The 25,461-nt window shown below is 49.8% G+C and overlaps 1 protein-coding gene across 1 annotated transcript in view; it reads left to right on the forward strand.

The window, feature by feature from the left end:
- The window catches only part of LOC107119336 (cysteine protease ATG4D-like), a 34,574-nt gene that overhangs the window by 1,936 nt on the left and 7,177 nt on the right, over positions 1 to 25,461 (forward strand). Inside the window, exons 2-10 of the mRNA XM_015421804.1 lie at positions 2,020 to 2,320; positions 6,789 to 6,872; positions 8,202 to 8,375; positions 10,887 to 11,220; positions 15,524 to 15,588; positions 17,151 to 17,299; positions 19,859 to 19,937; positions 20,843 to 20,919; positions 22,920 to 23,124. Coding sequence (XP_015277290.1) covers positions 2,101 to 2,320; positions 6,789 to 6,872; positions 8,202 to 8,375; positions 10,887 to 11,220; positions 15,524 to 15,588; positions 17,151 to 17,299; positions 19,859 to 19,937; positions 20,843 to 20,919; positions 22,920 to 23,124 — 1,387 coding nt within the window. The 5' untranslated portion in view covers positions 2,020 to 2,100. The remainder of the gene's footprint in view (positions 1 to 2,019; positions 2,321 to 6,788; positions 6,873 to 8,201; positions 8,376 to 10,886; positions 11,221 to 15,523; positions 15,589 to 17,150; positions 17,300 to 19,858; positions 19,938 to 20,842; positions 20,920 to 22,919; positions 23,125 to 25,461) is intronic.

A 25,461-nucleotide genomic window follows, 5' to 3' on the forward strand; every position in this document is an offset into this window, starting at 1 on the left:
CAGGTATTTTCCAACCCTACCTCCAGAAGTCCCTCGCCTGGAGTGCCAGGGTGGCCAACTTAAACAAAATATATATGGGGGGAGAGGGAAAGGGTGCCAGCCAGTGCGACCAAAGTATCCAAAGGATACTACTACTACTACTAATAATAATAATAATTATTATTAATAATAATAATTGGACTTATGGATCACCCAATCCCTGCTGGTGCAGTGCTCTGGGCGATGTACAATCATCATAAAACATCAAGCAAGAGATCATTTTGACAGATTTCATTTTAAGAGCCAGTTTGGTGTAGTGGTTCAGAGACTCTAATCTGGAAGAACCGGATTTGATTCCCCACTCCTCCACTTGCAGCCTGCTGGTATGACCTTGGGTCAAAGTTATCTCAGAGCTGTTCTCTCAGGAGCAGTCCTCAAAAGAGCTCTCTCAGCCCCACCTACCTCACAGGGTGTCTGTTGTGGGGAGGGGGAAGGGAAAGGAGTTGTAAGCCGCTCTGAGACTCCTTTGGGTAGTAAAAGGCAGAGGTATAAATCCAATCTCCTCTTCTTCTAAATATCCCTTCTATTGAAGCTGTGACGATTGCTATTAACTAGGAATATTCCTAACCTCCTGACCCCAAAACGAGACGTTTTCATCAGTTTTTTCAAAAGAGCCCAAATGGGACAGACCCCCCCAAACGTGTCCTCTAAAAAGAGGGTCTCTGGTAACTCCATTGTATGGCATCATACCCTGCCAAAGCCCCTCTCCAGGCTCCGCCCCCCCAAATCTCCAGGAATTTCCAAAACGGGAATTGACAACTCTTAACAGCTACCCGCCTGCTTGCTGCCACTTCTGTTTGCCTGACCTGCAGGGCCCGTCTCAGACAGCGGGTCTCTTGAGGCACCTGCTCTTCGTAAGAACAACGGAGTAACCAGCTTTAGATTCTTTTGTCTGGGGTTGGCGAGAGCTGAACTCTAGAGGTGTCGTCATGGTAGTCCGTTGCGGCTGCAGCATCAGGAGTTTTGTGACATCTTAAAAGACTAACCGATTTTCTGTGGCATACACTTTTTTGGCGCCTGCTTTGTCAGATGCGTAGATGACGGGGACTCCACACTCACATCCGGGAGACGCCCCCGGTGAACAAAAGATGTTCAAAGGATACGGAGCTCAGAAAGCAAACTTGACGATCAGTGACCGTTTGCCCTTTGGCTTGGTTTCCAGGGCAAGAGATATTCCAAAGTGGTTTGCCATTGCCTACTTCTGTATCACCATGACCGTGGACTTCCCTGGCGGTCTCCCACCCAGGTACTTGCCCGGGCCGACCTTGCTCAGCTTCTGAGATCTGAGGAGATTAGGTTTAGCCTTGGCCACCCAGGTCGGGGCATTTACTGCAATACTGATGAAAATTACATGTATGTATTAAAAAATATTTACTCCCCAGTGCCCACCTTTCCCTGGACAACCAGAAGAGCTTACAAATGCAGCAAACTCCATCCCAAAGGGCAAATGGTCACTGAGAGCCAGTTTGGTGTAGTGGTTAGGAGTGCGGACTCTAATCTGGGAGAACCGGGTTTGATTTCCCCACTCCTCCACATGCAGCTGCTGGTGTGACCTTGGGTCAGTCACACGTTCTCTCAGAGCTGTTCTCTCAAGGGCAGTTCTCGAGAGAGCTCTCTCAGCCCCACCTACCTCACTGGGTGTCTGTGGTGGGGAGGGGAAGGGAAAGGGGATTGTAAGCCGCTCTGAGACAACTTTGGGGTAGTGAAGGGCGGGGTATAAATCCAATCTCCTCTTCTTCTCATCATCAAATCCGCTTTTTGAGCTTAGTATCCTTTGACCATCTTTTGTTCATTGGAACATCTCCTGGTAGGGAGCATAGAGTGGCAGTTATTCATGCAGTTCCTTGATAGGGTTGAGGGCCCTCATGTGGGTCTTGCATGGATCTAAGGTCTGGGGTTTGTTGTGCTTCCCCAGTTGCTTTTTCCAGAGAGAGAGAGAGAGAGAAAGAGACTTAATCCTTGTCTTTGATGGTTCTGCAGTTGTGCTTCCTTGGCAATGCACCCGGAGGTCTCACCCTGCCCGCCAGAGAGGACGCAGCCTGGACTGGTCCCAGATGTTAAATGAATTCTGTGTCCCCCGCTTCAGTGCAGTACTTGAGTCACGATGAGCTGCCCCACTCCGACGGACCGCAGCTCTTTAATTCCAGGGCCCCCATCCACGGGGAGAGCTACAGGAGGTCCATCTCTGCGGCGGGCTCCGCACACGGCCAGCACAGCGAGCCGGATGAAGTGGACAAGATCAAATGCAAAGTCCTTTCTGTCTGGAACAAAGTGAAATATGGTGAGTAGGAAGCCACTGCCCCTCCCCAGCGCACATTTTACAAAAAATGTATTTATTTATTATTGTTTAGACTTTTAGGCCGCCCCTCCCTGCAAGCAGGGCTTACAACAGGCTAAAAACACACATTCCAAGTTAAGATTAAGCCAGCATTAGACGGTAAAAGTAAAGGCTTCCCTTGCTCAAAAGCCAGTTGAATCCGACTCTAGGGGGCAGTGCTCATCTCTGTTTCCAAGCCGAAGAGCCAGCGCTGTCCGAAGATGTTTCCGTGGTCATTGGCTGGCATGACTAGACACTGAGGTGCACGGAACGCTGTTCATATTTCACCTTTCCTCGTAGTTCAAGGTAGCTTACTTTAATAGTTAAAAACATTGCCCGTTAAAACCAGAATAATTTAAAAAAAAAACACAGAATAAAATAACAAATCCTATCTCACTCCCCCCTTAAAAGGTGGCTGCTATTCCACACCCTCCTCCAAAGCCCTGGTAGACAAGCCTTGCAGGGCTTCCTCAAGATCTCCGGGGGTGGGGGGCTCACCCCTTCAGGGAGCCCCTTCCACAGAGCCATGATGGGAAAGGCCCAGGCGCCAGCGGTTGCCAGACAGGCAGTGGTGGGAGAGACAACAGATGGCTGCCTGACAACCGTAGTTGGCGCACAGGGACATATGGAAGGCAACGGTCCTTCAGATATGAAGGTCCCGGGTTGGACTCAGGAAAGGCTTTAAAGGGTCCCCCTTTCTGGTGTTTTACCATATTACTTTTTCTGCCTGACTTCACTGCTATTCTTGAGGGGAGATATAAGAAAATTCCTTATTCAGTCAGGTTTTGTGGATGTAATGGAAGAGAAATAGAAACGGTTGAGCACGTACTCTTACACTGTAAATTGTTAACTGACATTCGAGTGGAATTTATAGAAGCCCCCCTTAGGTTGGTAGTAGGCCAACCGGATAGAAATAAGGTACATTATCTCCTTGCTTCCCGAGACCCGGAGATCATTGAACTGACCGCTAAGTTTCTTCATTGTTTTATAAAACGGAAGAATGACTGAGCATATTAATGATTCTTAATTTATCATTTTAAAAACTTAAGTTTAAAGGTTTAGATTTTAATTTATTGTACGACTCAGTTATCTTTTGTATGGTCAAATCTATCTTGTGACAACTTGAGGTATGTTATAGGCCTGACATATCCTTGGAATGGTTTACCACGATTATCCATTTTATAATCTCTATAGGATTATAGAGATTATACTGGGATTATACTGGGAAATGTTTATTTTAATATTGTATGCCAATAAAAGGTATTTGAAGTTGCTTTAAAGGTCATAACCAGCACTTTCAGCTGAACTCGGAAACAGACTACAAAATTAGAGTCCAGCGGCCCCTTTAAGACCAACAAAGCTTTACCTTTGAATAAACCTTGGTTGGTCTTAAAGGTGCCCCCGGACTCTAATTTTGTACTATTGCTTCGGACCAACACGGCTGCCCGCTCGGAAACAGACTGGCAGCCAACGTAGCTGTCCCAAAAATGGGCAGTGTATGTTCCCGGGGGCTAGCCCCAAACAGCAGATGGCCGGCTGCCACATTCTGGACCAGTGGTTGTTTCCAGGTTGTCTCCAAAGGCAGCCCCACGTAGAGCACATCGCAGTAATCTCAGCCCATTGTTTAGTAAGTGGTGTTTCCTGCTAAAGAATCGCAAAGAGAGCATTGAGACGGATGTCCCATTCTCAGGTACCAAAGATGGTTAGTCTATCTTCCTCCCTCTCTTTCTGTGTGCCTGTGTTTGCCTTGCTGTCACTAGGATCTGAGAGACTCTCCGTGAGTCTGGGGGAAACCTAGCGTAGTCATGGTGCCTGAAATTTGCCTGAGGCATTAAGGAGAGAGCCCCTGGTGCCCAGAGCTTTGTGGGAGCCAGGGCTGCGATCACAGCATTGATCTGTGTGGTGGGAAACAGCCAAGGTGTCTGGATGGGTCTTATAAATATATATATATATTATTATTTTAGTTTTTTTAAATAGGGTACAGGGAAAAAAGGGGGTATGATGGTGAAAGGCTGAGACACTTTTTTACAGATATTGAAGTAAAAAAAGGTAAAGGTCCCCTTGCTCGAAAGCCAGTCAAATCCGACTCTAGGGTTGCGGTGCTCATCTCCGTTTCAAAGCCGAAGAGCCAATGCTGTCCGAAGACGTTTCCGTGGTCATGTGGCCGGCATGCTTCCACACCCTGCAGTTCAGCGTCTTAACCACTTGAGCCACCGCAGCTCCACAGATATTAAAGGAAATATTTAAAAACGGATTAATAAATCTAAGTAAATCATTATAGTATTATAACATCACCCATAACCCTATTTCCCTATAATTCAACAAATTCACCATTCCCAATCTAAAAATAGAAATTGTAAGGAAAAATATATAAACAAATTATCTCAATATTTTATGTACATTTGAAGTAATCACATAGCCATTTAAAATAATTTGTAGTAATAGGGAAAGGATGGTTCTTATAAATATTGATCCTTTGCAATAATAATACATGACACTTTGTGTTATTTTATAGTGCCTGATCTCAAGAAAAGTTCCCCATGAGTTTTCAGTTTGGTGAAAGCCAGTTTGGAGAGCCAGTTTGGTGTAGTGGTTAAGTGCGCGGACTCTAATCTGGGAGAACCAGGTTTGATTCCCCACTCCTCCGTTTGCACCTGCTGGATGACCTTGGGCAAACCGTAGTTTTGATAAGAGCTGTTCTTGAAAAAGAGCAGTTTCTGTCAAGAGCTTTCTCATCCCCACCTGCCTTACAGGGTGTCTGTTGTGGAGAGGGGAAGGGAAAGGAGTTTGTAAGGTGCTTTGAGACTCCTTTAGGTAGTGAAAGGCGGGGTATAAATCCAATCTCTTCTTCTTCTTCTTCTCTTCTTCTAGGTAGCAGAGGACACTTAAATTAAGTGCTTTTAATATTCGCTTTGAACTGCCTGTAAATTACGGCTGTAACAGGAAATAGATCGAGATGGGCAGCCCTGTAGCCATAGAAAAGAGCAAGAGTCCAGCAGCGCCTTAAAGACTGACAAAACATGTGGCAGGGTATGAACTTCAGATTATCTGAAGAAGTGTATCTCACAATACAAGAACTCGTGGGCACTCCATGAAATTGCTGAGCGGTCATGTTAGAACGGATCAAAGGAAGTACTTCTTCACCCAAAGAGTGATTAACACATGGAATTCACTGCCACAGGAGGTAGTGGCGGCTACAAGCATGGACGGCTTCAAAGAGGGGATTAGATAAGCATATGGAGCAGAGGTCCACCAGTGGCTATTAGCCACAAGGCTAACGTTCAGGCTGGGGCAAGTGATGCTCTATATTCTTGGCGCTTGGGAGTGGGGGCAACAGTGGGAGGGCTTCTAGTGTCCTGGCCCCACTGCTGGACCTCCTGATGGCCCCTGGTATTTTTGGCCACTGTGTGACAGAGTGTTGGACTGGATGCGCCATTGGCCTGATCCAACATTGGCTTCTCTTATGTTCTTATGTTAAGCGATAACATGACTCACAAAATCTCACACCCTGCCACATATTTTGTTAGTCTTTGAGGTGCTACTAGACTCTTGCTCTCTTCTATGGATAGAACAGTTTTGTGTTAAATTGATTCCTCTCCCCCCCCCCCTCAATTTATTTTTATTCACCCTGGAAGAGTATGTCCCTCAAAGTGCTGCCTTCCTGTTACTTCATCCCCTTTTCATCCCAAGGAGTTTCAGGAGGATGTGTGGGAACAAGAAGAAATCTTTTTTTACTTAGCCAGAAGCTTCCCTGCTTGCCCATTCCCTCCCCTTGACCTGAGGCAGGGCCCGACCCACTTTCTCAAAGCACTCGGTGGGCAACATTTTGGAGACTTATATTGTCGAAGGCTGTCATGGCCAGAGTTCATTAGTTGTTGTAGATTTTCCAGGCTGTCTGGCTGTGTTCTTGGCATCGTAGGACCTGACGTTTCGCCAGCAGCTGTGACTGGATGTATAACACAGAAAGATGGAGTACTCTCTGGGTCAATGTGAGAAGACTGCCTACCCGCCTACCATTTTTCTTCTCACACTGACCCAGAGAGTACTCCATCTTTCTGTGTTATACCTCTGAGGATGCCAGTCACACCTGCTGGCGAAACGTCAGGGACTACAATGCCAAGACCACGGCCAGACAGCTCGGAAAATCTACAACATTGGAGACTCCTGCTAAAGAAGGTATTGTCCAGCAAACCGTGTCTGAGGAGTGTCTTCTGATGCATCATTAGCGGAGCAGGTTATGAGCTGTTCATATTTCTGTACTGTATGAAGCGGGGACTGGCGGTGGAGGGAAGATACTGTTTTGGAGGCTGGGAACTGCCCAGATTTGCACCCCAGACCCCAGAAGGGGTGTGGCCTACTTCTGTAAGCCTGAAATGCCACTTACTGCTTTTTTAACCAACACTGGACCCTTTTGACTCCTTTCTTCCTCCAGGTTGGACGGTCAAGAGCAAAACCAATTTCAGCAAGCTCTCCCCGGTCTACCTCTTTGGCTACATCTACCACTTTGACCGAGAGGGTGAGTAGCTTAGATTTGAAGGGTACTTTCTGCTAGCAGGTTGTGTTTTAGGGTTATCACCCCTCACAGCATCCGTCCCCTACCCACTTGGAGGCTGCAAACCCTCAGTGCGTGGCCATGGATTTCTGACCCTGCAGTTTCCCAAGGAGCTCACTGTTGATTCCGAAGAACAAGGGGCCTTTTTGTACCGGCCTTTGCTCTAATTCTTTCCCTTCCTTACCTTTAGTCTGCTGTTTGCCTAGCAGGAGCCAAGGAGGTCTGTGCCAGCCACTTTTTTCTGGTCTGAGTGTTCAGATTCTTTTCCATTTCTCATTTGTTGGTTTTACCATTTGCGTTTGGTGAGTTTTCTTGGTCAAACAACAAAGGGGGTATCTTCCCTGCTAATAGCTGGGGATTTATGGAGCACGCTTTGCTACCTGAAGTTACAGATGTGAGTGGACGTTTCACTTGCCACTGGGCCTATTCTACGATCAGACGGAGAGGCCCTCCCGCCTGTCCCACCAACCCAAAAAGAGCCAGTTTGGTGTAGTGGTTAAGTGCGCGGACTCTAATCTGGGACAACTGGGTTGGATTCCCCACTCCTCCGCTTGCAGCTGCTGGATGACCTTGGGCAAGCCATAGTTCTGCCAGAGCTCTTCTTGAAAAAAAAAAGCAGTTTCTTTCAAGAGTTCTCTCAGCCCCACTTACCTCACAAGGTGTCTGCTGTGGGGAGGGGAAGGGAAAGGAGTTTGTCAGCCGCTCTGAGACTCCTTTAGGTAGTGAAGGACGGGGTATAAATCCAATCTCCTCCTCCTCAAAAAAAATTGTCTTAGCTCAGGAAGGAGGGCTCCAGAGCAAACTAATTTATGCAGCAGCCAAATCTCTCGCTCACAGCTTTAATGGCAGTAGTTCACAGAGTAGAATTCTTGCTCACAAGACTCCACAGCTTAGAGGGAGCATTGCTCACTGGGTGTCTGTTGTGGGGAGGGGAAGGGAAAGGAGTCTGTAAGCCGCTCTGAGGCTCCTTTGGGTAGTGAGGGGCAGGGTATAAATCCAATCTCCTCCTCCTCCTCTTCCTCCTCCTCCACCACCACCATCATAATTATGGAACAGGCTCCCCAGGGAGGTGAAATTGGCCTCCTCACTTTTAGGACTGCAGTTGACTAATTTTAGTTTTGTTTCCTGGCCGTCCTAATTGAGATTTTAAATTGTGGTCTTTTAGGTGTTTTTTTGTTTTATAATCCCTGTATTTACATCATAAGCCACCTTGAGGTTCCACAATGTAGAAAGTTGGCTGACAGATGTTTTCAGTAGATACGCTGCCTGACGTGGCCGCCGTCTTCCTTGCAGAGGATGTGGAGCGTTTCCACCGGGACTTTGCTTCCCGCATCTGGCTGACCTACCGGAGGGAGTTTCAGCAGCTGGAGGGCACGACGTGGACCACGGACTGTGGCTGGGGCTGCATGCTGCGCAGCGGGCAGATGCTCCTGGCGCAGGGACTCCTCGTCCACTTCCTCGGCAGAGGTGAGAGAGCACCAGTTTGATGTAGTGGTTAGGTGTGCAGACTCTAATCTGGGAGAACCAGGTTTGGTTCCCCTATCCTCCACATGCAGCTGCTGGTGTGACCTTGGGCAAGCCATAGTTCTGACAAGAGCTGTTCTCTCAAGGGCAGTTCTCAAGGGAGCTCTCTTAGCCCCACCCATTTCACAGGGTGTCTGTTGTGGGGAGGGGAAGGGAAAGGAGACTGTAAGCCGCTCTGAGACTCCTTTGTGTAGTGAAGGGTGGGGTATAGACTCCTTCGGGTAGTGAAGGGTGGGGTATAAATCTAATCTCCTCCTCCTCCTCCTCCTCCTCCTCTTCTTCTTCTCCCCCTCCTCCTCCTCCTTCCCCTTCTCCTCCTCCTCCTCCTCCTTTTCCTTCTCCTCCTCTTCTTCCTCCTCCTCTTCTTCTCCTCCTCCTCCTCCTCCCCTGCAGAGAAGCAGAGTTTGGCCTCTCTGCTCCCTCCCAGAGCATACAAACTAAGTTTATCAACGTCGGGATCTGCAGCCTCCCCTGTAATCAGTTGTGTGCAGACCCAGAGAGCCATCTGGGTCAATGGCGTCTCTACCCCATTGCATTTTCTGGTGTGGCATCAGGGCTGGCTCCAAGTTTTGGGGGAGTGCCCGCTACCAGAGGGTGCCCACTACCAGCCCTCTCTCCTCCTTTTTCTTTTTATTAAAAAAACAGCACTTTCTTGTAATGTTTACATTACAATAGGAAAGAAGCAATAAATTCAACATAAACATTCCAAGGAAAGAACTTTTAACAGCTAATTTGTACAAAGTATACAATGTAACAGTCAACCATTCATTAACAATTACTTTAATCCAATAAAGATTTTCCACACTTAACGTTATACACTTATTGCAAATAACAAATGCTAAGTCCTAACCAATGCTCCCTCTTGTGAGCGAAAATTCTACTTTGTGAGCTGCCGGCATTAAAGTTGTGAGCCAGCCATTTGGCTGCTGCATACATTAGTTTGCTCTGGAGCCCTCCTTCCTGAGCTGAGACGAAAATGCTTGAGCTGGAGGCTAAAAACCTGTGAGCTAGCTCACACTCACTCAGCTTAGGAGGAACACTGGTCCTAACTTATAACCTCCTTCATTTATTTTTAAAAACTTATATAATGATTTAGAATCTGTCCAAAACGTGTGTGGGTGATGAATCATAAACATATTCTGCTCATCTAATTTAATGTTGACTTTTCCATTGAGCTGTTGTGGGCCTCCTTTGAGTTTCGTTGGGCGATCCAGGCCTCTCTCCTTTCCCGCCCATCCACCAGTGTTCCCTCTAAGCTGAGTTAGTGTGAGCCAGCTCACAGTTTTTTAGCTTCCAGCTCACACATCTTTGTCTCTGCTCAGGAAGGAGGGCTCCAGTCCTTAATGCCAGGAGCTCACAGAGCAGAATGTCTGCTCACAAGACTCCACAGTTCGGAGGGAGCATTGCCACCCACTTGCCCCTCCTTGCTTGCACCTCCTCCTCTGGCCCACCCACCACTCTCCCACCCCCTGCAGTCTCCCAGCTGCCCATTCCGGCTGCATGATTCTTCCCCAGTGATGCTGGGCGGCGGGCGCAGCTAGGGTTGCTGATTCTCGGTGTACCCTCCCTCCTGGCTAGTCAGAGCAGGGGCCCCTCGGAACGCTGATTCTCGGTGTACCACCCGTGCGCCCTTCTCCAGCGGCCCTGGGCGGCTCGTGCTACTGGGAGCACGGGTGCCAAAGCGCGCACAGGCAGACAGCGGGAGGGTGGGAGTGCAGGTACTGGAGGAGATGCGTGAGTCGGAAGTCAAGAGGAGTGGGCCACCCCCTGGCAGCTGCCCCACCTCAAGGTACCCTGGCGCCAGTTATATGTGGCATTAACGTTCTTACTGGAGCAGATGGTTGCAGGGAGTAGAAGAAGCTCTTTCGAGGACTGTCCTTGAGAGAAGGTCCAAGGTCATGTCAGGGTCCTTAGTCAGGCTACGCAACACAGGGCTTCATGAGAAGATAACTGTTTATTGGTAAATCCCGTACTAGAGACACGTGTACAGCTTGTGTCAGGAATGGCTGCCACTACTAGGGCCTCTGACTTATACTAGAATCAAACATCTCCCCTGTAAGCATGAGCCAATGGATACATCTCGCACGCGTGGGCAAAAGCAAGCAGGCAAAGCAAAAGCCGTTAACTTTCCCAGCCGAGAAAACTGCAGCTGGAGCATCTACAAGGTCAAGCATAAGATAGCAAACAGTTGGTGAGCCAGGGAAAGCTGAGACCGTACGGGAGGGAACCCCCCCCCACATTCCAAACCTATGACAGGGCTACCTGACAGGTCACACCAGCAGCTGCATGTGGTATTGAGCAGTGCGCAGCTGATTCCACGTGTAGGATTTTGTGTCTCGGCGCCTGCTGTGCTCGTGGGCATCTCTGGAGCATGTGCTGCTGGGCCAAACAGCCGGCCCCTCTTCCTTCTGAGGCAGAGAGGCTGCATCTCGCTCTTGCTCTTGTCCTTTTCAGACTGGACCTGGCCAGCTGCCCTGCTCCCCAGCGGCCCGGCAGAGACAGATCCCGGGAGAAGCTCCTCCTCACCCCATCACAGCGTGGCCCGCCTGCCTCCGGTGCCCTCCCTCCTGGCTAGTCAGAGCAGGGGCCCCTCGGAACGCTGGACCCTTCCCCGTAACTGCAGCCCCGGCGAACTGGAGAAGGAGGGCCGTCACTGCAAGATTATCTCGTGGTTCGCAGATAGGCCAGAAGCACCTTTTGGGATCCATCGCCTCGTCGATCTGGGGCGCAGCTCGGGAAAGAGAGCCGGGGACTGGTACGGACCCTCTGTCACCGCCCACATTGTGAGGTGAGCGGGTGCGCGGCACGGGGAGTGGTTTGTGTCATAAACAGATGCGATATTACAAACTCTCCAATAGTTGGTAAGCCTGTTGTTCTATTGTTGATCGGGTGCCCGGCTTTGAATGATTATAATAGGATTGAGTTTTTTCCAGGGCTCTTTTTGTAGAAAAAGCCCAGCAGGAACTCATTAGCATAATAGGCCACACCCAACAGCAGAAACTCATTAGCATATTAGGCCACACCCCTGACAGCACAGCTCATTAGCCCATTAGGCCACACCCCCATGTTACCAGAAGTGTGGTCATCCAGCCACACCCACATTTTGCTTGTTATTCTATTTACCTTGTTGGTGTTCAAAACCCAGGGCTTTTTTTGTAGCAGGAACTCCTTTGCATGTTAGGCCACACACCCCTAATGTAGCCAATCCTAATGAGTTTCTGCTGTTGGGTGTGGCCTATTATGCTAATGAGTTCCTGCTGGGCGTGGCCAACTCGGGAGCCAGCCGGAACTCCGTTCCTGTGCGTTCCTGCCCAAAAATAGCCCTGGTTTTTTCCTGTAATACTGGTCTGAAGGCTTTTATACACTGTGAGTGCTGTGCTAAGGATTTTTCCTTCTACATATACCATTTTAAAATCTTCTGTACATTATGAGTACTTTATGAAGTAGTGTGAACCTCTTGAAGAAGAGCTATCGAAACGAAGATCAAAATCTGGAGTGGATTGTGTCCCCAGGAAAGGAGCAGAGAGCTTACTTGGAGTCGCAGCACATGTCCTCTGGGGGAATGAGGACAGGGATGGATCTCCGCCGCGGCTAAAGGAACCAAAAGCCAGTTTGGCGTAGTGGTTAGGAGCACAGACTCTAATCTGGGAGAACCAGGTTTGATTCCCCGCTCCTCCACTTGCAGCTGCTGGTGTGACCTTGGGTCAGTCACAAGTCTTTTCAGAGCTGTCCTCAGGAGCAGTCCTCGAAAGAGCTCTCTCAGCTCCACCTCCTTCACAGGCAGTGCTGCCTCTAAGATGTGGAGTCTTGTGGGCAAAGATCCTACTTTGTGAGCTCCTGGCATTAAAGTTGTGAGCGAGCCATTTGGCTGCTGCATAAATTAGTTTGCTCTGGAGCCCCATCCTTCCTGAGCTAAGGCAAAAATGTATGAGCTGGGGGCTAAAAAACTGTGAGCTAGCTCACACTAACTCAGCTTAGAGGGAACATTGCTCACAGGGGAGGGAAATGGAAAGGAGACTGTAAGCCACTCTAATATTCCCTCATGTAGTGAAGGGCCGGGGATAAATCCAGTCTCCCCTTCCTCCTCCTCCTCCTCCTCAAGTTCTTTACGATCTCAGCTGAGGTGTGTTTGCAGAGTACTGCCTGGTTGCTTTCGAGCACAGGTGTTCAGTGTGCAACATCCATGGCTGTGAGAGTGCCTTGGTAGTGAGGCCGAGGAAAACCAGTCCACAGGAACACCTGAAGCTGCCTCGGACTGAATCAAATCTGAAGAAGAATAGGAGGAGGAGGAGGGGATTGGATTTATACCCCGCCCTTCATTCGGAGTCTCAGAGCGGGGGGTACTGAGGGGAGTCCCGGTGGACGCCAGTGTGCTCAGGGACACCACATGGGGGAGCCCCGTCACTGAGTCTCAAGATGGGCCAGTGACACTTTAAATGAAGACTGAATGTTTGGGGTGGACCCGGCCAGCTGTTTGGCAGGGATGGCGCTCACGACAGCCTCCTCCTTGTCCTGCCCTGGCACTGCCCACCTCCGCCAGTCTCCACTCACCCCAGCAAACAGGGGCAAGGCTGCCTGGGAGACGACCCCCCGTTGGGTCCGTACGAAAGAGCCTGTGGCTCAGTGATGGAGCGTCTGCTTGGCGTGCAGAAGGCCCCAGGTTCAATCCCCGGCATCTCCAGTTGAAAGGAAGAGTTCGGAGGGGATGTGGAAGACTTCCACCTGAGACCCTGGAGAGCCTCTCCCAGTCTGAGTCAACCAGTAATGGACCGAGGAATGGACTGAGGGTCTTACTCAGTAGAAGGCCGCTCCACGTGCTCAGCGTTTAAATATGCATCTGTGGCGTCCTCTTATTTAGGAGGACTGGGTTTCACTTTGTATGCTTTTGTAAACTGGGTGTTTTCTGCTGCCACCAGGAATTTAAGGACTTCCAAACCTCCTCTCCTTTGCTGTTGGTAATGTGACCCAGAGTCTGGGCTTTTCAGGGATATATGTGGTCCTGAGGAAAGACAGAACTGAATTCTGGGATAAACTTGAACAAAAGATGATTTATTGAAATAAGAACAAAATATGAGGTTGGTTATTCTGTAACTGTTTGGGAATAAAAGTAAAGGTAAAGGTTCCCTTGCTCGAAAGCCAGTCGAATCCGACTCTAGGGTTGCGGTGCTCATCTCCGTTTCAAAGCCGAAGAGCCGGCGCTGTCCAAAGACGTTTCCGTGGTCATGTGGCCGGTATGACTAAACACCAAGGTGCACGGAACGCTGTTACCTTCCCACCGAAGTGGTACCTATTTATCTACTTGCAATTTCTTGCTTTCGAACTGCTAGGTTGGCAGGAATTTGGGAATAAGGGACGTAAATATGTCTGTCAGATGTATCACACACACTGTCCATTTTTCCTTTCTTTTTCTTTTTCTTTTTTGACACTCAGATCCAACATTAATAGGAATCACTCTTTCATATTGGCTGCCTCACAGGCTAAGCTCTTGATAATTTTAACTTCCTTACAGAGCTTTCGAGTCTCACTTTTTAAGACATAACACTGCACTCTTTTAGATCCCACACAGAACTATCAGAACACTCACTGACTGAACTCTCTAATGGAATAACTCCAACTGACTTTTTAAACTGATTTTTCTATAACTCTCTGACATTCACACAGATCCACACAGAACATCTCCTCCCACACTCTGTCATCCTCCAATCACACCACACCTGTCTCTCTCAGTCACTCTACTCTGCATTCACTGCACTGCAACCAAACATTTACAGAGACACACACACTCTAAAACAAGGAATCATTACAGTATCTCTTTGCAAATGGATGGGCTCTCTTTTCCTTAACCTTGTGAGGCATGGGAGAAGAGGGGGTTGGGAGGGAAGAAGAAGAGGAGGTGGTGGTGGTGATGGTGAGGATGATGATTGGGTTTGTACCCTGAGGAGGAGGAGGAGAAGACGAAGAAGATTGGGTTTATACCCCACCCTTCACTCAAAGCAGCTTACAGTCTCCTTTCCCTTCCCCCTCTCCACAACAGACCCCCTGTGAGGTAGGTGGGGCTGAGAGAGCTCTCTCGAGAACTGCCCTTGAGAGAACAGCTCTGAGAGAACTTGTGACGGACCCAGGGTCACACCATCAGCTGCAAGTGGAGGAGTGGGGAATCAAACCCGGTTCTCCCAGATTAGAGTCCATGCTCTTAACCATTACACCAGATAGACATGTGTGCCTGGCATCTTTTCTTCTGACCTGGTAGGGGCAACACGATTTAACTAACGGAAGGGTCCCGCTCTCGGCACCAGACACCGTGCCTTCTCTGGCTCTTGAGTCTTTGGCATCAGAACGGCCAGCCGTTCCCCTTTCGGAGCTCATGTTGCTTCCGAGACCACCCGTGTTCGATGGTTGTGTAGATAAAGAAATCCTTGCAAGTGTTCCTGAACAGTGTGACACGACATATCTGTCCGATCCCCACAACTTGCAATTAATACACGTTTGTAGCAAAGTAGTATTTTATTGAAGCCATGATGGAACAGGAACACGTTCACTGTTTAGAATAACTGGGAAAGGTCAGAGCAGGGGATAGTAAAGCGAATTCAAACCGACAATAACCAATAGACTTGGTTCGCGCTCGCGCGGGTGGATTCTCAGATTCGCGCTCCTAGTCTGAGAAGTAACGGTTTCCTAAAAGATAAACAATTAGCTCTTCTCACACACTAACTCATTATAGACTAAGCGAAGCCATCTCCTCTCCGCACCTGTGACCTTGCAGATAAGCAGTCGCATCGTTGCGGCCTTGCCTCGAGCATTCTGCTGCCCAAACAGTGCGTGCTGGACTGCGCCCCTTGATTCCTTTGTGGGAGGAAATTGAGATTAAAATCCCCTCGATAAAATAGGTCCCCCTTATCTCCAACTGTTACAGAAGAGGAGTTTGCTCCCCACTCTCCTCGCACCACGAAGTGGGCAACCAGCTTGTCTCTTCTCTTTCACATGGATTTGGGTTCCTCGACTGGAGACTGGGCCGGGAAGGGAGGGGGGGGAACGCGACAAAGCAGACAGGACTGCGTCCCAGTGAAATCCGCCCTCTCTCCCCCTTGCAGGAAAGCAGTGGATTGCTGTTCAGAACTGGGGAGCGTGGCTGTGTACGTGTCTCAGGACTGCACAGGTAAAAGGGACAGGTGGGCAGGCCTGGCCCTGTGGCTCATGCATCACCTGGAGAGGTCTTGTGGGTGGCATCAGATCGCATTCTCTGGGGCACACAGTCACGTCCTCAGTCAATATTTATCATGGTCAGAAGCCAGCATATTTATTTATTTATTTATTTATTTAATTCAATTTATACCCCGCCCTCCCCGCAATGCGGGCTCAGGGCGGCTTACATCGGGGCAAACGCCAATATAAAACATAATTAAAACCATTTAAAATCCAACAGTACAAAACATTCATAACGAGTTACTGACTAAAGTGCTCTAGGTGTTCAACATGAAATTTCAGAGTTGGAGAAAAGACGACTGAGGGGTGACATGATCGAGGTTTATAAGATTATGCATGGGAAAGAGCAGGTAGAGAAAGAGGTACTTTTCTCCCTTTCTCACAATACAAGAACTCGTGGGCACTCCATGAAACTGCAGAGCGGTCGGGTTAGAACGGATAAAAGGAAGTACTTCTTCACCCAAAGAGTGATTAACACTTGGAATTCACTGCCACAGGAAGTGGTGGGTGCTACAAGCATGGATGGCTTCAAAAGGGAATTAGATAAGCATATGGAGCAGAGGTCCATCAGTGGCTATTAGCCACAAGGTATAGCTAGGGGCTCTGGGGCAAGTGATGCTCTGTCTTCTTGGTGCTTGGGGGGGTCAACAGTGGGAGGGCTTCTAATGTCCTGGCCCCACTGCTGGACCTCCTGATGGCACTGGTATTTCTGGCCACTGTGTGACACAGAGTGTTGGACTGGATGGGCCTTTGGCCTGATCCAACATTGGCGTCTCTTATGTTCTTATGTTCTTAATATTCATAAAACTCGGAGCTTAAAAAAAACCCACATTGCAGTAATTCCAAACATTTCCGCTTTCTAATTGCTATAGTACAGAATTTTGCTACCGCATAAGTTACCGATTCTGCGTATCCTCTAAGAGATATTTCCAGAGTACTTCAGGACTAAAGTTCATATAATACTTCAGTGGTGTGAATTTAGAGAGGAGTGGAATAAATCAGTTGCAGTCGTTCTTCTTGATAAAATTCACAGCACAGGAGAATGTGTGTAACAGATTCAGTCACTTTTCCAGAACAGGAACAATAGCGCTTCTGCAGGGGCAATGGAGAAAATCTGCCAAATAGTACTGTGGAAGGGAATGCGTCAGAGCTGCTCTCGAAAAGATCCATCTAGATCTCTCTAGATGATATTCGAGAGATACGGAGCCGATGTATAATTTGGCCACGTTTTCAAGCTGCCGTCGTTTATAGGGAGCATCGCTTCATCGTTTTGAGATTCAGTGTCACTCAGTCTTTGTAATACCAGGGCCTTTGCTTTATTCAAACCCCTATCAAAAAGCTCTCCTGGATTCAAACCAATCATTCTGACCTTTATCAGTTATCTTCGCAGACCCTACGGGGTAGGTTTCAGCGGCTGGAAGGCAGGGTATTAAAACCCTTCGGATTTAAATGCGTCCTTAACCATTTCTGCTGAAGGACACAATCGCTTTCTCTTTTCCGGTCCCCCGCCTTCAGTGTACAAAGGGGATGTGGCCCAGCTGGCCGGCAGGAGCGAAGGGAGGGCCCCGTGGGAGCCCTGCGCAGAGTGGAAAGCGGTCATCATCCTGGTGCCCATGCGGCTGGGCGGAGACAGCCTCAACCCCGCCTACGTGGACTGTGTTAAGGTAACGGGGTGCCTTGCGGGATTCCGTGGTACACGTGGGCTCCTCTCCCCGGGAACCGAGACGAGTGCCTTAGCCTGTTCTTGTGGCCAGCCTGAATCAGGGGGCCCCCGGTGCTCCACAGATCTGTGCCCCGTGAGTCCCCGGGCCCTAAGGAGGGGACACGCAGTCAGAGTCCCGTGAGTAGGATAACGGAGTGCTTATCAGATGCACAAACACCCCTGTGCCAAGCTGCCTCTCTCCCGCAGCTGCTTATGTGCCTTAAATGACATCTATGAGTTTACGTTCAAAGGAAAGTGTCACTGGCTTACAAATATCTTGACATCATATGTCGGTGCAGTCTTCTTGGAGAGCCCCGTATCAGGGGTCTGATTACATTCACTTGCATCCATTGATCAATTGTTTATATAATAAAAGGCACGAGGACTTCCTTCTGAAAGAATTCAAGGCCCCTCTGGCACCCAGGATCGATAAGAGTTGCGATTTATGACACTCGGAGGAGCCCCTGCTCCAAGCATAAATGTAACATCCTGGGATGCCAGGCGCAGGTCTTCGGCCATAGCATGCTGTAAAAGCGTCAATTCCCCACTCCTAAACCGCTCTCTCCAATGTTTGAAACAAAAGGCATATTCTAGCCTCTAATCTTATGTCCTCGATTAATATACACAACGCTTGCTTGGGCTTTCAGAAAGAACGGCGGAAAAACATCTTCTCTGTCAAAAGGCTGTTGACAGTTGAAAGGCATGTGCTGAGGGAAACTTCCTTCTACGTAGGAAGTCATAACATCTGCTTTGGTGATTTTGCTTCTGACATTCCCAGAAACAATAAACCCATTTTCGCCTGTGTGGGACAGACATTTCAGGGGCCCACAAGAACCAGGCACAAAATAACTTCTCTTTGTCTCACTTCCCACCCCAGTGTGGTGCCCGTTGACACCTTTCCTGGTGCCTCTGCCCATGTGTCTTTAGAGGGCAGGAGGGGGCCAGGTGGGGCATTTGTCCAGCCAGGCTTCTGATGGGCTGTGCAGATTAAAAGGCATCCTTTTCAACAGGGCTTCTGCCCGAAACATTGAATTTTACCATTAGGGCTATGCACAGCTTTGCTCCCTGATGTTTTGTGGTCCCCCTGTGGCAGCCATATTGTAATCGTGCCCACCACCCCGTGTCAGAATTCCAAAGGTGCCCACGGGCTCAGAAAAGGTTGGGGGCCCACGGCCCAGAGAACCAGAGAGACGGTGGGGGTTGGGGACCCATGGAGAAAGGTTTGGGGACCCATGGCCCAGAGAACAAGACGGTGGCGGTTGGGGACCCACGGAGAAAGGTTGGGGACCCACGGCCCAGAGAACAAGAGAGACGGTGGGGGTTGGGGACCCATGGCCCAGAGAACGAGAGACACGGTGGGGGTTGGGGACCCGCAGAGAAAGATTGGAGACATACGGCCCAGAGAACAAGAGAGATGGTGGAGGTGCCTTTTTACCTTCATGGGGCAGAAGAGAGGGCGGAGAATCAGGTGCATTCTCTGTGCGGGAGGGAGAGAGAGAGTTTCTGGGGCTTCCTTTTGCTCTGTAACAAGTGCCCAAGTTGAAACACAGCAAAGCGAGAGGTGGCTAGCCACTGGTCTGGCCGCCTCCTGGAGAACCCACACTAGCCTGATCTCATCAGATCTCAGAAGCTAAGCAGGGTCGGCCCTGGTCAGGACTTGGATGGGAGACCACCAAGGCAAGCCCAGGGTCGCAACGCTGAGGTGGGCAATGGCAAGCCACCTCTGAACCTCTCTTGCCTTGAAAACCCTGTGGCTGTGATGCTCCCTCTAAGCTGTGGAGTCCTGTGAGCAAAAATCCTACTTTCTGAGCTACTGGCATTCAAGTTGTGAGCGAGCCATTGGGCTACTGCATAAATTTAGTTTGCTCCGGAGCCCTCCTTCCCGAGCGGAGACAAAAATGCATGAGCCAGGGGCTAAAAGACGGTGAGCTGGCTCACGCTCAGCTTAGAGGGAACACTAGTGGTGACTTGCCAGCTCTTTCAGCCACCCGCAGCCACCATTCCACCCAAGTTTTCTTTCCCGTAGCCCGGTGTCAGCCCTGTCTGGAATGTGGAGGGGTGCCCTCCCTGGCTCACCAACTGTCTGTTATCTTATGCATGACCTTGAAGATGCTCCAGCTGCAGTTTTACTCGGCTGGGAAAATTAACGGCTTTTGCTTTGCCTGCTGGCTTTGCCCGCGTGCGCGCAAGATGTATCCATTGGCTCATACTTACCGGGGGGGTGTTTGATTCTAGTATAAGTCAGAGGCCCTAGTATTGGCGGCCATTCCTGACACAAGCTGTACACGTGTCTCTAGTACTGGATTTACCAATAAACAGTTATCTTCTCATGAAGCCCTGTCTTGCGTAACCTGGCTAAGGACCCTGACACCCGGTTCTTGTCCCGCACAATGTCCTGGGAGGCTGGGCACCTGACGGCGGTCTCTGGGACATCCTTTGGGTGTTCTGGCAAAGTGGAAGCCATTTGTGGGGGTCTGTGATTAAATCCTGAGAGGCCCACCTGTCTCTCCTTGCCACGCAGGAGCTTCTGAGGCTGGATTTCTGCATCGGGATCATTGGCGGAAAACCCAGGCATTCCCTCTACTTCGTAGGATATCAAGGTACTGTAACCTCCAGGGCAGCAGGCCTCTTTACTGACCCGGAAACCTCTGATCTCCCCCCTTCCCCCCTGGTGTCGAGTAATTGCTGGCATCCTTGCCTCTCCCAAAAGGTGGGTGGGTCTGAGTCAGGCCAGACATCCAACTGATGTGCAGAAAAACACAGGTGAAGTGAAGCTGGTGTTCATTGCACAACAAAAAACATGTTTAATCCAGCATCATAAATATTACATACTCTCTGCAGGGGCTGTGGTGGCCCAGAGGTTCAGGAGCCGAGCTGCAGACCTCCTGGTCTGTGGTTTGGCAGTTCGAGACCCGAGTGCCGCATGACGGAGTGAGCTCCCATCCCCGGCCCTGGCCCCTGCCAGCCTAGCAGTTTGAAAGCAAGGAATTGCAAGTCGATAAATAAGCACCGCTTCGGTTTGGAAGGTAACAGCGTTCCGTGCGCCTCGGCGTTTAGTCATGCCGGCCACAGGGCCACGGAGAAGTCTTTGGACAGCGCTGGCTCTCCGGCTTGGAAATGGAGATGAGCACTGCCCCCTAGAGTCAGATTGGACGAGCTTTCGAGCAAGGGAAGCCTTTACCTTTACTGTGTGCACACACACTTTTGTGTGCATGTGTTCTGCTCTGAGACGCCAATCTCCTCTTCCATCTGGAACAGCCACCATCTAGTTGCCACCTGGTGGTAGCTATTTAGGGTTACACCCTTAATCAGTTCTCTGAAATCTGTATCAGTTATTCTAAAACTTGGTGCAAAAGGCCGTTTTGTATTGGAGAAAAGTTTTATCGTCAAGGGGAAGGAAACCTGATGCGGGCTGAGTTGGGGGTGGCCTGGTGCCTTCCAGCCCAGCCGAGCCCCCGTGGGACTAGCCAGGACCCTTCACCTCCCCCCCTCCCTTGTCTTCCAGATGACTTCCTCCTGTACCTGGACCCTCACTACTGCCAGCCCTTCGTGGACACCACCCGGGAGAACTTCCCCTTGGAGGTGAGGCTCCCTGACATCTCTTTGCGCTTTTCCCGTGCTGTGGTTTTGCCTCTGCGATAGTCAGCCTTGCGGGCAACGCGGCGCTCCCAGTTCCAATGGCACTCCCAATTCTTACCCACCAGGTCTAAGCCCCGAGATGTGATTCTGCTTCCAAGTATTAATTGCTGATCCAGGGTGCTGGGGGGGGGATTTGGGGGGCTATGGGACTGGTAAAGACTCCATAGAAAGCGATGAGCAGATCTTCTCTGTTTCGTTTCATTTATCTGCTTCCTTTCCACCCCGCTGTTTGCCCCAGTGGAGACCCAGAACAGCTGACATCGCCCTCCTCTCCCCCATTTTATCCTCAGGACAACCCGTGGAGGTTGGGGAGGCTGAGAGTCATGTGACTGGCCCAAGGCCACCCAGCAAGCTTCCGTGGCGGGGGGGGGGAGTTTTGAACCTGGGTTTTCCTGTTCCTAGTCTGACATAACCACTACGCCACGCTGGCTCTCCAGTCTCTGGTGACCAGAACAGCCCAGGAGGCTGCGAAGATTTCTAGTCTGATTTTTCCTCCAGTGTGCCGTGGTCCTCCCTCCGTGCCATCCAAACAAGAAGTGATTCAGGGGTGGGATTCAGTGCCAGAGGATCCAGTGATGGCCACAGGCACAGACCGCTTTCAAAGGAGATTTGACAGATTCGTGGTCTAGCAGTGGCTACAGGCCATAGAGACTAAGGGGAACCTCCACATTCAAAGGCAGTCAGCCTCTGACTCCCAGCACCAGGAGGCAACATCAGGGGAAGGCCTCGGCCTCTGTGCCCTGTTGTTGGCCCTCCAGAGGAACTGGTTGGCCACTGTGTGAAGCAGGGTGCTGGACTAGATGGACCCCTGGTCTGATCCAGCAGGGCTCTTCTGATGTTCTTATGAAGGCCTCGGCCACTGTGCCCTGTTTTTGGCCCTCCAGAAGCCCCATCCTGAGACAGGATGTTGGACTAGATGGACCCTTGGTCTGATCCAGCAGGGCTCTTCTGATGCTCTTATGAAGGCCACAGCCTTCATGCCCTGTTGCTGGCTGTCCAGAGGAACTGCTTGGCCCCTGTGTGAGACGGGAGGCTGGACTAGACGGACCCCCACTGGTCTGATCCAGCAGGGTTGATATCCTGAATCCTCTTCTCATATCCGGCTCCTCCTAGTCATTGAGTAACTTTTGTGGTAGCAGAACAACTGTAGAGTCCAGTGGGGGCACCTTTAAGACCATCAAAGATTTATTCAAGGTGTATGAGCTGCCATGCGCACGCACGCTTTTTCAAATTCTGTCTTTCAAATTCTGTCTCACTGTGTCTGAAAAAGTGGGCCTTGCACAGGAAAGCTCATCCCTTGAATAGATCTTCGTTGGTCTTCAAGGTGCCCCACTGGACTCCACATTTGTTCCAACAACTGTAGAGTCCAGCGGGGGCACCTTTAAGACCAGCAAAGATTTATTCAAGGTGTGTGAGCTGCCGTGTGCAAGGCACCCTTTTTCAAATTCTGTCTTTCACATTCTGTCTCACTGTATCTGAAAAAGTGGGCCTTGCACAGGAAAGCTCATCCCTTGAATAGATCTTCGTTGGTTTTCAAGGTGCCCCCCCTGGACTCCACATTTGTTCCACTGCTTCAGACCAACACGGCTGGCCACCTGGAACTATTTTGTGGTAGCCTCACCCTTTCCTCCAGTTTGGTGTAGTGGTTAAGTCCAAGAGCCCATTTGGTGTCATGGTTGAGTGCGCGGACTCTAGTCTGGGAGAACTGGGTCTGATTCCCCACGCCTCCACTTGCAGCTGCTGGATGACCTTGGGCAAGCCATCGTTCTGTCAGAGCTACTCTCTCGAGAGCAGTTCTCTCAGAGCTCTCTCAGCCCCAGCCGCCTCACAGGATGTCTGTTGCGGGGAGGGGAAGGGAAAGGAGAGTGTGAGCCACTCTGATCTGAGCGAAGGGCGGGGTATAAATCCAGTCTTCTCTTCTTCCCACCTCCCCTCTCTCCTAGTCCTTCCATTGCAACTTCCCTCGGAAGACGGCGTTCAGCAAGATGGATCCCAGCTGCACGATTGGTTTCTACGCCCGTCACAGCGGAGAGTTTGAGCAGCTCTGCTCGAAGTTGACTCAGGTGAGGCATCCCAGCAAGCCGCACCTTCCCAGAGGCATCCTGCAGGGTGGGCTGAATTACGCCAATCACATGTGGCCCCCTTCAGGTGAATGGGCGGGTTTAACTCGGCCGCACACTTTGGGGGGCTTCGGCAAAGGACTGTGTGTCTGCAGGATTCCGGTTTTCGTTTTGAAGATTCGAATTGGGGGGTTTGGGAAAAACGGACTGGGCTTTGTGTACACCAGGGGTCCCCCGTCTTTTTAAGCCTACTGGTGCCTTTGGAATTCTGACATCGCGTGGTGAGCGCAGCCACAAAACGGGTGGCCTCAGCTGACCGTCATTTGCACAGTGAAGATCTTTGGGCTGTGGTGGCCGCTGCTGTGGGAGTGATGTTTTTAAAAAATCTGCACAGCCAATCATAAGCCTTGCTGGGTCAAAGCCCCGTCTTTCTAAAAACACTTTGTGGCGCACAAGGAAAGTGCTGGTGGGCGCCACGTTGGGGACCCCTTACTTAAACAATCCAGGCAGGACTATTTTTGGGCAGGAACGCACAGGAACGGAGTTCCGGCTGGCTCCCAAGTTGGCCACACCCAGCAGGAACTCATTAGCATAATAGGCCACACCCAACATCAGAAACTCATTAGGATTGGCTACATTAGGGGTGTGTGGCCTAACATGCAAAGGAGTTCCTGCTACAAAAAAGACCCTGGGTTTTGATAACAAACAAGGTAAACAGAATAAGAAGCAAAAGGTGGGTGTGGCTGGATGACCACACTTCTGGTGACATGGGGGTGTGGCCTAATATGATAATGAGCTGCACAATCAGGGGTGTGGCCTAATAGGCTAATGAGTTTCTGCTGTTGGGTGTGGCCTATTATGCTAATGAGTTCCTGCTGGGCTTTTTCTACAAAAAAAGCCCTGAATCCAGGAAATGTTAAAAAGGTGATGGTGACGGAGAGGTGTGTGGCGAATTGGGGACAACATCCATACTGGTAGATCAATAGCGGAGTTCCTTAAGAATCCCTGGGTGTACATAGAGGTGTTGAAGGCCTGTGGGGGGCGGGGAGTGGAAAAAAACCAGGAAGAGTTTTGAGGAGCTGGGACACACACACACACACCCTCATCTGAATTATTTTCTTTTTGAGTAGAGCATTTCATTCATTCTAAATATATAGCGTGAAAAAGTTAGAGGACTTTCTTGACTTTCACAGTGGGAAAACTTGCAAGATTTCTCCCTCTTTTGGAAGGAGTGAAATGAAAAAGTCAAGGGTTTACTCAAAATGTATACGATGAAAAATGTTATGTAAGGCGATCTGCAGCATTCAGCCAGAATAACTCTCACAAGCCCTGACCCCTGGGTAGCCCAGGCAAGCCTGATCTCGTCAGATCTCCTCGGAAGCTCAGCAGGGTCGACCCTGGCCAGGACTGGGATGGGAGGCCTCCCTGGTATGCCAGAGGTGGGAGGCGGGGGCAGGCTTCACTCAGCCACCTCTCTGGATATCCTCCAGGAGGGGTCAGCCACCAGAGGTCGCCATGGCTTCCAGGGGCACACACGCTCGCACATATTTAAAAATGCCTAAAAACCAGAATAGCTCTTGCAAATACCGTAGACACGTACAACATTTTCAAGATTTTTTTGCTTGAATTAAATAATGTTGGCAGAGTTCAGTGTTTTCATTTTTATTATTCACTGCCAATGTGATGATACTCCGCCCTATTCGTGACTACATGATTCCTGTCCTCATAATACGTTTTCTTTGGTTTAAATGAGAATTTGTTTTCCAGCTTCAAAATTTTTATTTTTTCCTATCTCTCAGATGGCAGAAATTAGGATCACATAGGGTGCAGCAGTTTTTTCCGAAGAACTGGACTCTTGGACATTTTTCCTACGGAAGATGTTTTTCCTTTAAACTTCTATAAATGTGCCCAGTAGTGCAATTTCACATGCTGAATTGTTAATGTTATTAAATCAGTAAAAGAAGTTTCAAAGTTTGATAGGGAAGTAAGCTCTGTATATATGTCAGTGTTTCGGCTGCTTCAAAATCTTTGGAGATTTTACACCTCTGACGATGTGCTGTTCCGACGCCACTGCTCACCTCTCTCCACTGTGAAAACTGTCCATCTCTCCCTCCCTCTACCTCAGGGGTCCCGACTCCCTAGCCTTTGGGCAGCTTTGGAATTCTGACACGGCCTGGTGGACCAGGAGAGGTGTGGGTGGGCATCACAGCGCCCACAGGCACTGTGTTGAGGACCCCTGCTCTACTCCATTTTTTTTTTAAGTGATCAGTCCATTAAAGGACTTACGCCTCCTTTTGCCATAACTATTAACATGACTCCACAGTCTTTAGTGAGGCGTTTTGTCAATACCTTTCAGAAGCTTCCAGTCCACCCCTGCCAGCTATCCCTGCCTACACACCAAGCGACCCTCTCAAAGAGAACCTCC

The sequence above is a fragment of the Gekko japonicus genome, unplaced genomic scaffold (genome assembly GCF_001447785.1).
Source record: "Gekko japonicus isolate JY-2015 unplaced genomic scaffold, Gekko_japonicus_V1.1 scaffold5295, whole genome shotgun sequence".
NCBI lineage: Eukaryota > Metazoa > Chordata > Lepidosauria > Squamata > Gekkonidae > Gekko > Gekko japonicus.